Genomic DNA, 13,782 nt, shown 5'->3' on the forward strand with positions numbered 1-13,782 from the left:
CTGTTACCCCTCTATCCACACTCCTAATGCCTACCTGTTACCCCTCTGTCCACACTCCTAATGCCTACTGTTACCCCTCTATCCACCATGAATGTTACTGCATCCAAAAACTAAGAGGTAGTTAAACAGGATTTCCCTTTCATAAAGCCTTGTGGCCTCCGCCTGATCACATTGTGATTTCCTGATTTTCTCCTGCTCAGACCTCCATAATGGATTCTGTTTTTCAACCTCTCTTTCCACCCTGACCTCAGTATGGATTTTCTTCCTCAGGGCAGATAGCGGAAATCAGGAAAATTCCAGTCTTGGCTGAGCCCTGTCAGGGAGGAAGTGCCAGGAAAGAGAGGATTTTCTTTGTGTGAAGGGCTTGGGGAGCATGGATGATGTAATCCAAGCTAGGAAAGAGTGAGGACCCTGGCCATTGAGGCAGATTGATTAAAAGACCTACCTCATTGCCATGGGACCTTGTTCCAGTTAGAATAGCCCTCTTATACTCACGCCTCATTCTCCCAAATAACTTCCATTATTCTTCATGCCCCTTCGCCCGCCCTCCATGTTTTCCAGGCCAAAAGGTTGGCATCTCAGTGGGGAGGTGATGGCCTAGTGGTATTATCACTGGACTGTTAATCCAGAGACCTAGGTAATGTTCTGGTGACCCAGGTTCAAATCTTGCCACGGCAGATGGTAGAATTTGAATTCAATAAATATCTGGAATTAAGAATCTAATGATAACCGTGAAACCATTGTTGATTGTCAGAAAAACCCATCTGGTTCACTAATGTCCTTTAGGGAAGGATACTGCCATCCTTACCTGGTCTGGCCTACATGTGACTGCAGACCCACCGCAATGTGGTTGACTCTGGGCAATTAGGGATGGGCAACAAATGCCACCTAGCCAGAGATGCCCACATCCTATTAATGAATAAAAAAAAAAGGATTTTCACTCAGATCCTAATGACCCCTCAAGACCTCATGCCTCTTCCATACCCATCCACTTACTGTACAATTCATAGGAACAATAAGTGGAAGATGTCAACGAAGCTTTAAAAGTGCTTTACATTGTACACATTGTGCTATAAAGAACCTTTCTACTACAATAGAAGTGCCATTCGCTAACCCTTTAAAGGTTCAACCATTGAAACTGCTATCTTATGTGAATACACATTCTGAACTTGGTCGCAAAGGTAACAAAAACAGAAATTGATGGAAAAGCTCAGCTGGTCCAGCTGCATACGTGGAGAGGAATCAGAGTTAATGTTTGGGTCCGGTGACCCTTCTTCAGAACAAACCAGGGTCACTGATTTCTCTCCACATATGCAGTTGGACCTGCTGAGCTTTTCCAGTAATTTCTGATTTCCAGCATCTGCAGTTCTTTCGGGATTGTTTTGGTAGCGAAGTTCACCCAGCTCACGCTGTCAATCAAGCAGCAGTTTGGGTGTTTGAAAAGAGTCAGGTTATCTGAGCTCTCAGATACTGCTTCCTGGGATCATGGATCACTGCTTAGAACCATAGACATATACAGCACAGAAACAGACCCTTCGGTCCAACTCGTCCATGCCGACCAGATATCGTAAATTAATCTAGTCCCATTTGCCAGCATTTGGTCCATTTCCCTCTGAACCCTTCCTGTTCATGTACCCATCCAGATGCCTTTTAAATGTTGTAATTGTACCAGCTTCCAGTTCCCTTTTAAATCTTTCCCCTCTCACCTTAAACTTATACCCTCTAGTTTTGGACTTCCCGACCTGGGGAAAAGACCTTGGCTGATCACCCTATCCATGCTCCTCATGATTTTATAAACTTCTATAAGATCACTCCTCAAATCCTAATGCCCCAGGGAAAATAGCCCCAGCCTATTCGGCATCTCCCTATAGATCAAACCCTCCAACCCTGGCAACATCCTTGTAAATCTTTTCTGAACCCTTTCAAGTTTAACAACATCCTTCCTATAGCAGGGAGACCAGAACTGAATGCAGAGTTCCAAAAGTGGCCTAACAAATATCCTGTACAGCCGCAACATGACCTCCCAACTCCTATACTCAATGCTTTCTGTCGTATAATGTTGGTCTGGAATCATAATACATTTTGCAGCACTCATTCTTGTATACCTGCCATGGATATTCTCCTTTCAAAGCGTCCAAGCCACCCACAATTCTCCCACTTCTCTCAAAGTCATCAGATGTATTCCTGTGCTTCATCAGAACTGGCACTTTTCCACACGGATAGGGCACTTTTAAAAGAAAAGGAATCAGTTAGTTTTCCATCAGATTAACTTTCTATAAGTGTACATCCACAAACTTGTTAACTGTCTTCAGTAAGTGTTGAGTTATTTCCTGAAACGGTGTCACCCTGGCGAAAGTTTAGAAAGCCAACGAGCATGAACAGGGCCAGCTACCTTCATATAGTGGATCTGAAGTAAAAACTGAACACAATCTAGAATTAGCTATGGATTTATCAGGCAGGGAAAGAGGGAACATTACTCATAGAACAGTTCTGTCAGGAATCTGATACATGGGGTCACAGAGGTCCTGTTGTCATTGAAATATGCAATTCCTGTTGTGGGTGAGTTACAGGATGCCTGTCATTAATGAACTACAAGACCCCTTTTGTCAAGAAATTACAAGATTCCTATTGCCACTGAGATACAAGTTACTGTTGACAGAGATACAGGATTCCTGTTGTGAAGGAGATATAGGAATCCTGTTGTCAGTGACACCCTGGAATCCTGTTGTCTCTGAGATACAGGATTCTTATTGTCCGTGTGTTACATGACTCCCCCATTCCCGAGATGCAGAATTCCTGTTGTAGTGAACCACAAATGTGCCTATTATCATAATGTCATACAACACGGAAACAGACCCTTCAGTCCAACCAGTCCATGCCGATCAGAAATCCCAATGTGACCTAGTCCCATTTGATAGCATTTGGCCCATATCTCTCTAAATCTTTCCTATTCATGTACCCATCCAGATGCCTTTTAAATGTTGTAATTGTACCAACCTCGATAAAGTACAGGATTCTAATTGTCTCTGAGATACAGAATTCCTGTTGTTACTGAGATCCAGGATTCCTATTATGGATGGGTTATGAGATTTCTGTTATCAGTGACTTGGCTTCCTGCAATCAGTGAGTCATAGATGTCCTATTATTGGTGAGTCATAGGGAACAGGTTTAGCTCTGGGTGGACAGTTGTTATTGCAATGTAGAGGGGAGATACTTCCCTCACTGACACCCAACTACACCTCCCCAGAAATCCAGGATCAGACTCCTCTTCTCTGCCAGAGCTAACCTCACCCTATTGCTGGACCCTATGACCCTTCCCTGTTCCCCTGACCATCCCAGCATCCCTTGCTGGCCCTCACCTGACCTGACCTATCCTGATTGCTAATGCCCCGTTCCACTGCTGCTGCAAGCCCATCCCTAGTCTTAACGCTGCTCCTGAAACCCCCACATATGAAAGTCTCCCAAGCACCCCAACATACCTGCGCAGCCCACCCCCCACCCTTGCCACCTTGTACACTGGCACTCTCCCCAGCTGGGACGCTCCTTACAACGTGCAGTGCACCCTTCCCAGCTGGCACTGTGTCCCACCAGCACACCATGTATTTGGCACTGTTGTGAGGTGGGGATTCCTTCCTCTGACTGTTCTATGCTACGTAAGGCCTGTCAGATTGGAAGAATGACTCCGTAGTTCTGAGGAAGACCTGACGAGAATCTCCTGTCAGAAATGCAGAGTTGATTCCTTTTGTAGGAGAGAAGTGCAGAAGCCCCTGGAAAATCAGCCCTGTAAAGTTCTTGTTCCTGGTGTAATGCATTTATAGAATCCCTACAACATGGGAGCAGAGTATTCAGCCCATCGAGTCCACAGACACCATCCAAGAGAGCATCCCACCCTGACTCACCCCATACCCTATCCCTGTAAACCCACATTTCCATGGCTAGCCCACTTAGCCTGCACATCCCTAGACACCATGGCCAAGCCACCTAACGTGCACGTCTGTGGGAAGACACCAGAGCAAGCCCACACAGACACTGGGAGAACGTGCAAACTCCACAGAGAAGGTCAACCGTGTGTGGAAGTAAACCCAGCACCCTGGGGCTGTGAGGTAACAGTGCTCACCACTGAGCCATCGTGCCATCCCACTTTGTTATTGGGTCTAATGATTTGTTGGAGACAGTCTGGACTGCTGGGTGTCTAGTCGTCGATAAACTTCGTTGCCACCATAGAGTTGGTCAGTAGTGAAGGAACGTCAGTAATGACTAACCTTCAGGAATGCAGGATAATCCATCTTCTCCGAGTCTGTAGCCCTCCGCACAGCTACACTGACGAGAAGAATTGGCCACATCAGTGCAGAATTGTTCACAATTTCCATTCTCAAAGCGACATTCAATTTTAGTGACTTTCTCTAAAAACAAGTAGAGTCAGTCAGATTTAAGCATTCCTCCATTCTGTAAATATATACCCTATAGCAATACAGCTGGGGACTTCTAAAGGGAAAATCATGTTTAAGTAACTGACGAGTTTTTTTGAAGAGGTTAACAGAAAGGCTTAATGTGGATAACGCTATTGATGTGGTGTCCATGGACTTCTGAAAGGTGTTTGATACAGTGCCACACAACAGACTTGTGAGGAAAGTTTATGGGCCATGGTATAAAAGGGTCAGTGGATACAAAACTGGCTGAGTGGCAGGAGACAGAGTAATGTTCAATGGATATTTTTCAGGCTGGAGGAAGGTTTATAGTGGCATTCCCCAGAGGTTGGTATTGGGACCTTTTTGCTTTACCTGATACAGATTAATGATCTGGATCTTGTTGTGCAAGAGACAATTTCAAAGTTGAAACGACAATATGAGACTTTGAAGTGTTGTGAACTGTGAGTAGAACGTCAGAAAAGACACTGACAAATAGCTGGCTGAGGTGATATTGTGGAGCCTCCTCCTCCAGTGAGCTTAGATCTGATCCGTTGGTTGTGGGATCGCTTATCTCTGTCTATCACTTGCTGCTTTCACTGTTTGGTGTGCAAGTTGTCCTGTTTGATGGCTTCACCAGGTTGACACCTTATTTTCAGGTGTGCCTGATGCTGCTCCTGGCATGACCTCCTGCACTCTCCGTTGAACCAGGGTTGATCCCCTGGCTTGATGGTAATGGTTGAGTGGGGGATATGCCGGGCCATGAGGTTACAGATTGTGCTGGAGTACAATTCTGCTGCTGTTGATGGCCCACAGACCCTCATGGATGCCCAGTCTTGACTTGCTAGATCTGTTTGAAGTCTGTCTCATTTAGCACGGTGATAGTGCCACACAACATGATGGAGGTTATTCTCAATGTAAAGTCAGGACTTCATCTCCACAAGGACTGTGCAATGGTCACTCTTACTAATACCGTCCTGGACAGATGCATCTGCAGCCGACAGATTGGTCAGGATGAGATCGAATATGTTTTTCCCTCTTGTTAGATCCCTCACCCAGTCTAGCAGCTATGTCCTTTAGGACCTAACCAGCTCGATCAGTAGTGCTCCCACCGAGCCACTCTTGGTGGTGGACTTTGAAATCCCCCACCCATATTCTCTCTCAAATGCCTAGGTTGAATCTGCTTCTACCTTCTTCATTGTCGACGGTTCCTCAGAGTCAATGATGAATTTCTTCCGTTGTGGGGTGGAGGGTGGTGGGAGGAGGGATGGAGTTCTGCGTTGGTTAAACAGTCCAGTCTGGGAGCCAGGCTCAGGCGGGGCAGCTAGTGTTTGAGGGAAATGGGTGGGACGCTGCATTTCTCATGATCTTCGAACTGCGATGGCTGCTTTTTGTCAACATCGGTCTGAGTCTCCCTGTGGTGGCTTCAGTCAGTTTGTGACTCCATGGGCATTTTCTTTGGCACCGTGGTGAGTCTGGCCCAGGAGTTCAACAGGTGTTAGGGGGGTGGGGGGGGTGGGGTTGAGGTGGGTGGGGTGGGTGGGGTGGCGGCTGGGTGGAGGAGGTGTTCATGTCCTCAAGCTCAGAGCCGTGAAATAGACTTAGTGGACTTTGTTTTAAATTCTCCTTTTTTAAATCTTTTTTTCCCTTTATCATATTATTGTGAAAGGGCTGTTTCCCTAAACGTTTATCTCTTTATTTTCTATTTCATTACTGTGTTTTTGTACTTTTGAAGGTCTGTAATGCTGGACTTTTTATTTCTTTATTTTCTGACGTTTTTTCCTAAGAATTTGTATTCAAGAATCTGTACCCAGGAGGTTTGTACCTAAGATGGTGCTGTAAGTGGTGACATGTAAACTTTTCACTGTACTCATGTGACAATAAAACTAATTCAATATTGGCACTAGGCCTCTACACAGTGGCATTCAAAATGGTTGGTTGGCAGGCAGATCCCCCTTCTCGAAGGGGATGTTACATTTGTTGAGGGAGGTTTCCACGGAGTCCTTGTAGCATTTACTCTGCTGTCCTACTGATCATTGACCATTGCCAAGCTTGGAATGGAGCAATATTCTTTAGGGAGAGAGAAGGGACAATGTGGCCTGCCTATCTCAGCTGATCCTTCCTGACCAGTGCATTGATATTGGGAATACTTCCCTGGGAGAGGACACTCACACCGGTCTGTTGGTGGATTTGCCAGATTTTGCAAAGGCTACTGATAATTCGCCATGGATTTCATAGAATCCCCACAGTGTGAAGGCAGGCCATTTGGCTCATCCAGTCCGTCCCAACCCTCTGAAGAGCATCCCACCCAGACCCACCTCCCTACCCTATCCCTTTAACCCTGCACTTCCCATGGCCAATCCACCTAACCAATACATCCCTGGACACTATGGGGTAATTTCCCATGGCCAATCCACCTCACCTGCACATCTTTGGACTGTGGGAGGAAACTGGAGCACCTGGAGGAAACCCACGCAGATACGGGGAGAATGTGCAAACTCCACACAGACAGTCGCCCAAGGCTGGAATTGAACCCGGGCCCTTTGCGCTGTGAGGCAGCAGTGCTAACCACTGTGCCACCCCAATGCCACCTGGCGGTCAGGATGGGGAAAGTGTTGTGTGGCAGGAGCAGGCTGGTAGAGAGACACTTTGTTTCCTGAAAGATCAGTCTGAGGTCCATTCTCTCATTCGCCTCAGTGAGTGCGTCAATGATGGTTTGTAGTTGGGCTACTGAATATATATACAACAGGCATTACGTGTGTACTGTAGCTCAATGACAAGCTTGGGGTGGTTTGACACTGGCCTGGAGATGTTGAAGGTTGAAAAATTTCACACTCTTCCTGTAGATTATCTCCGCTCCAGCTGGGGGTTTCATGGAGATGGGGTGGAGTGTTGTAACAAGGAAGATGGAGAGAGATGTTGGTGAGGTATTGCAGTCCAGCTTGATTCCAGTTTGTTCATATCAGGCCTGTGGTGGATCCATTGCTGAGGTTCACAGCTTGCACGTCATTGTGAAGCAGGTAGAGTATGGTGATGAAATTCTTTGAGAAGCTGACTTTGAGGAGAACATTTCAAAACATCCAGAGATGATGATGCAATTGAATGTGAAGACATGATGGGTGTTTTTGGTGACGGTCATTGCCAGGCATTTGTCTGGTGCCAATGTTACTTGCCACTTGTCAGCCCAAGCATGAATATTGTCCCTTTTCTCTGCACAATACCTTTGGTAATCTGTACTGTAAAATATGTATATGAACCTCAAAAGAAAAAAATTCCAAAGATTCGGAGTAAAAGGTGTCTCTTCATCTTGGTTTCTGAGTGACATAACCCTTATTTTCAAATTGTGCCCCGGGTTCTAGACTTCCCAGTCAGGGGAAACATCTTTCCTGCATCTGCTTTGTCTGTCCCTTGGAGTTTTCAATGAACTCACCTCTTATTCTTCAAAACTTTACAGAACACAAGCGCAGTTCGCCTAATCTCTCTTCATAGGACAGTCTTGCCATCAGTCTTTGTCGCACTCCCTCTATGGCAATAATATCATTCCTAAGATAAGGAGAACCGAAGCAGCACACAGTACTCCAGGAGTGCTCTAAACGATTTTCAGCATTCAATCATTAGGGATCTGTCTCAGAGTCTATAGAATTCCCAACCCGTTAACTATCTTGATAACCATTTTGTTCAGATCTCTGGGATTTAGATTGTTCAGGTCCCAGGGAATTATTAACTTACAGCCCCATTTAATTTCTCAAGTCCAACCTTCTTACTAATGCAGAGAATCACAGATGCAAAGAATCATTACAGGAGAACGCCATTCGTCCCATTGTGCTTGTATTGGTTCCATTACTCAGCGCCCATCTCCTGTATTTACCCCTGCACACCATTACTATCCAACTTCCCTTCATGGTTCTGTACTCTGTTCGAAGACTTGTGAATGGAAGGATTGATGGGAAGTCTGGGAGTTGGGAATGGATGAACAAAGGGGAAGAGGGAGGATGGAATTTGGGATGGATGCTTGGAGATGAATGAAAGGGAAAAAGACAAGATGAAGTGATCGATTCAGGATGAATGTGGAGGTGTGGCCTGGGATGGAAGATTAGATGCCATGAAATCATGAACAAATGACGAAACAGAGAGAGAAAAATACCAATGGAGAAATGGAAAGATCAATGTATGGTTGATAGATGGCAGATCATATGGATTTGTTCCTCGCTTTCTGGTTTTTAAAGCCATCTGATCCTGAGATGATGAGCTGCAGTGGAGGGGCAGGAAGCGCTGAGGCAGCGGGGAGGCTGCAGAAGGACTTGGACAGGCTAGGAGAGTAAGCAAAGAAGTGGCAGATGGAATACAGTGTGGGGAAGTGTGAGGTTATACACTTTGGTAGAAAGAGTAAATGCATAGACTATTTTCTAAATGGGAAAAGGCTTCAGAAATCTGAAGCACAAAGGACTTGGGTTTCCTAGTTCAGGATTCTCTTAAGGTTGATATGTAGGTTCAGTTGGTAGTTCGGAAGACAAATGCAATATTAGCATTCATTTGAAGAGGACTAGAATACAAGGACAGAGATGTCCTGTTGAGGCTGTATAAGGCTCTGGTCAGACTGCATTTGGAATATTGTGAACAATTTTGGGCTCTTATCTAAAGAAGGATGTAATGGCATTGGAGGGGGTCCAGAGGATGTTTACAAGAATGATCCTGGAGATGAGGGCCTTGTCATATGAGGAACGGATGAGGACACTGGGTCTGTACTGAATGGAGTTTAAAGGATGAGGGGAATCTGATTGAAATTTACAGAATGCTGGGAGGCCTGGATAGACTGCACATGGAGAGGATGTTTCCACTAGTAGGAGAGACTAGAACACAAGGGCACAGCCTCAGAATGGTAGGATGACCCTTTAGAACTGAGAAGAGGAGGAATTTCCTCAGCCCAAATGTGGTTAATCTGTGGAAAACATTGCCACAGAAGGCTGTGGAGGCCAAGTCATTGAGCGTATTTAAGATGGAGTTAGATAAGTTCTTAAAAGCCAAAAGAACCGAAAGTTCTAAGGAAGGGTTACAGGACCCAAAACGTTAACTCCGTTTTCTCCTTCATAGATAAGTTCTTGATTAGTAAGGGGGTCAGGGGTTACGGGGAGAAGGCAGGAGAATGGGGTTGACATACATATCAGCCATGATCTAGTGGCGGAATAAACACGATGGGCCGAATGGCAGAATTCTGCTTCTGTACCAAATTGTCTTACGGACACACAATTCATCCTGGAGGAAGAATGAGGTGAATTTGATTTGATGGAGTGTTACAGACAATGATAGGGAGCTTGTGAAGGAAAGCACCGACTTGAGGAATTTTTTTGGGGAATTGAGCTTCAAGAACGAGTTGCTGCTGAACTGTGTCAGTGACTGCCACATTGTCTCTTACCTATTTCACAATTCCAACCTTCAAACTCCTCTGGGCACGTGCACAGGTAACGTTGAAACATATCTTTACAGGTTCCACCATTTTGGCAGGGATTTGGTACACAGTCATTCTTGTCTGTGTGTGAAAAAATGTTCAGACAAATAACCAAATTACCGATTCATCAAAATGCTCGGGTATTGGGAATACAGCTTAAAATGAGATAAAGGTGAGAGTTAAAGTGCACTTCTTCCTATTTTCCTTCCACTGTTTTGCTGCACTGGAATAATCCAAATCAGTCTCCATTGAGGTTCAGTGTGACTTCTGTCTGGTCTGGTGTTTTCCTTTGAAATTCTGTTTTCTCTTTCATTCCCATTGTTTTATTTATCTGTTCAGTTTCTGTTCCAACCTGGGTTTGTGCTCTTTCCCTGAACATGACCCACTTGGTTACTGTTGGTAACTGCCTGGCTCTGTGCCCTACAGTGCCCTGACACCACCACCCCCCCCACCCACCCCAACCCCCACCCCTATACTAGTGTCCACACTGTTCTGCCCACCTTCTGTCTCAGCCCTTGCTGGAAGAGGGTGAATGGTTTCCTTTTGCTTCTCACCTGCCCTACCTCTAGCGCTGTTACTCAAGGCTGATCCCTTCTCTCAGCGATAGAGACAGTAAGAACTGCTGATGCTGGACTCTGAGATAACACAGCGTAGAGCTGGATGAACACAGCAGGCCAGGCAGCATCAGAGGAACAGGAAAGCCAACTTTTTAGGTCGGGACCCTTCTTCAGAAAGAAGGATCTGAAGGGTTCTGAAGAAGGGTCCCAACCCGAAACGTCAGCTTTCCTGCTCCTCTGATGCTGCCTGGCCTGCTGCGTTCCTCCAGCTCCGCACTGTGTTACCCCTTCTCTCAACAACTTGTGCTGTTCCATATCCCCATGTTTCCTCTTCCTTTTCCCACAGTGTCTCTTACCAATCCTTATAGATGTAACATAGAAAGCATCCCAACTGGGTGCATCTCCGCTTGGTGTGACAATTGCTGTACCAAAGTCCGCAGGAAGATACAGAGAGTCGTGAACACAGCCCAGTCTGTCACAAAAACCCAGCCTTCCATCCATTGGCTCCATCTACACTCCCCGCTGCCTCAGGAAAGCCGAAATATAATCACAGACCCCTCCCACCCTGGTTATAATCTCTTCCACCCTCTTCCGTCAGGCAGAAGATACAAAAGTTTGAAAACACCAACAAATTTAAGAACATCTTCCCTGTTGTTATCAGACTTATGAATGGATCTCTCATATATTAGAGTTGATCTTTCTCTGCACCTTCTCTGTAGCTGTAACACTATATTCTGCATTCTGTTCTACTACCCTGATGTACTTATGTAAGGTATGATTTGTCTGGATAGCACACAAAACAATACTTTTCACTGTATCTCAGCACGTGCGACAATAACAAATCAAATCAAATCAGAATGGAGCTTTCAGTGCATAATGGGAACTTGGCTCCACAGTGCTGTTCCCATCTCAGAAAGCAGCCACTAACTTATTAAAGGTCTATAAAGCCACTTCAATAGAACACTGATCACAAACATCAGGCCAGAAGGAACAATCCGTTTACCAATCCAAGAGAAGAACTTCAGACGTACCATTGTAGGTCTCCCAGAACTCTTCCTGGTAAAAGAAAGAGAAAAGAATGTAAGTGTTGCATTAATCAGTTTGAAACAATGTCACATGGGGCACAGATGTGAAGACAAGTGTAGACTTTAAGTGGCCCTTTAATATGGAGGTAATCAAAGACGTCACAATAGTAGAGAACAGCGAACATTGTTATGGATCTCAACCAAACCCCCTCAAAATATATTCAGAAGATTGTCTGGACTGTAACTTTTTCTTCCTTTAAAGATAACTGTAAGCGGTTGCATTCCAAATGCAATTCAATTGGTCAAGCTACTCGACGTTAAGCAAATCACACTACTTTTACACCACCCGTTAAATTACAGACAAAATAGAAATAAAATAAAAGAATCGGCTTAACTGTAGGTCTATAGAAATGCTTAACAAAATAATAGATATATTAACTACTCCTAATTAACTGTTCCAATGTAGTAACATCCCACAAACATACCCTTTGGCAAAGGCAAAATTGTCTCAAAGGCAGTTGTCTAGTCCAGGAGGAAAGACATCAAGAGAAAACTCTGAGAGAGAGAGTAGCAGGGAGAGATATACTGCAGCTTCTAAACCCAGCTTCAAGACCCCAGCAGCTGCTGCTGAAAAACTAAAACGAAAAATCCTGGTTGTGTGGGAGTTTGACCACGCCCATTCAGGCCGCTTCTATTGCTCCAACCTCAGAAAAAAAAACCCAAGGTTGCACAAGCTGTTTACTTTATGGGCTTTGAAGCAGACTGATCAGCACCTCTGAACTCAACCTTATGTCACACAAAATAAAAAAACAGGACAAAATACACCTCTTAAAGCCATAGTATCATCACAACACTGTGAGTGATGGTATCACATAACTGCTGTTAATCCTGGTCCCAAGTGAAGCACTGTATTCATCTCCTTCCTTCAGTTCCCCATGACAGTGCAGTGACCTCCCCAGGCCTCACAGGAAGGGAGGAAGGCCCCAGTCCACAGGGCTGTGATTTAGACCTGAAGCAGCCACAATACTGTGGGCCTGGAGTCACCTGTAGGCCAGGCTGGGTAAGGAAGACAGATGTCCCCCTCCCTGAAGGATATTAATGACCCACATGAAGCTTTAACAACAACAAATGATAGTTTTATGGCCACCTGTCAAATCCAGCTGAATGAATTGAATTCCACCAGCGACTGTGGTGGGATTTGAGCTCATGTCTCCACAGTGAGAACCCCATGCTCTGCATTATACCTATAAGCTGAATTCTGCACCTACTGCATTGACACAGTCAGGATTATTTCGTAAACGTTGTCTAAAAGCAGAATGACATCTATCTATGCATTTTGAGGTTGGCAACACAGGGTTGTTTGATGGTAAAATGAATGTATTTCTTGATACTGCCTTCCAGTTGTTGCTACTTTTCGGATGTCACATCAACACTGGAACTAATATAACACATTAATCATTTGTGTTCTGGGTGGAATGGCAAATGAGCAAATTGGGGCAGAGAGAGGATTTAAAAAAAAATATTCAAGCTGCATTCTGCCAGACTTTATTGCCCATCCATCACTGCCTTTTGAGAAGTTGGTGGTGAGCTACCTTCTTGAACTGCTACAGCCTTGGAGGAGGAGTAACACTCACAGTGCTGTTAGAGAGGGATTTTGACCCAGCAGGTTTGAAAAGAATTGTCCAAGGAGCCTTTGGAAGTGACTGTGGTGCCTCTTTGAGATGGTACACACTGCTGCTACTGTGTTTCGGTGGCGAGAATGCAAGTTGAGGGTGGTGGATGTGGTGCTAATTAAGTGGTCTGCTTTGTTATGGAGTCACAGTGTCACACAGCATGGAAACAGGCCCTTCAGCCCACCATGTCTTTGCCAACCAACAAGCACCAAAGCACCTAATCCCATTTACCTGCACTTGGTCCATAGCTTTACTGCAGTGATGGCTTCCTTTATCAATAATGCAATGCCCCCACTCATCTTATATTACCCCCTGTCACTGATACTGAAACCTCTGTGCCCTGGAATGTTGAGCTGCCAGTCCTGCCCTCCCTTCAACCATGTCTCAGTGATTGCGGGAATATCATATTCCCACATGCTGATCAATGCTGTATGTTCATCCGCCTGATCAGTCAAGCTCATTGTATTAAAATTCGATTTACAATAGATACAATCATCTGATGGACTGACCGAGCATTCTTTTTACATCTGATTGACCTTGCTCCCAACTTTATGTCTACTCTGTGTCCCATCCCCTGTCAAATTACTTTAAAACGCCCCCAACAGCACAAACAAACCTCCCTGTAAAGGAGACAACAAGGTGCAAGGCTGGATGAACACAGCAGGCCAAGCAGCA

General features: G+C 45.1%; 1 protein-coding gene across 1 annotated transcript; it reads right to left on the bottom strand.

The window, feature by feature from the left end:
• Positions 1 to 2,105: 2,105 nt before the first annotated feature.
• Positions 2,106 to 11,881, bottom strand: LOC125481893 (coagulation factor VII-like; the record flags this gene model as incomplete). Its single annotated transcript, XM_048593827.1, has 4 exons — positions 11,441 to 11,881; positions 9,820 to 9,933; positions 4,263 to 4,403; positions 2,106 to 2,227 (listed from the first exon to the last, which is right to left on the bottom strand). Coding segments are annotated over exons 2-4 (324 nt in total), but the record flags the coding sequence as incomplete, so codon positions are not given.
• Between the last annotated feature and the right edge of the window lie 1,901 nt (positions 11,882 to 13,782).

The sequence above is a fragment of the Rhincodon typus genome, unplaced genomic scaffold, assembly GCF_021869965.1.
Source record: "Rhincodon typus isolate 14 unplaced genomic scaffold, sRhiTyp1.1 hic_rhity00004147, whole genome shotgun sequence".
Lineage (NCBI taxonomy): Eukaryota > Metazoa > Chordata > Chondrichthyes > Orectolobiformes > Rhincodontidae > Rhincodon > Rhincodon typus.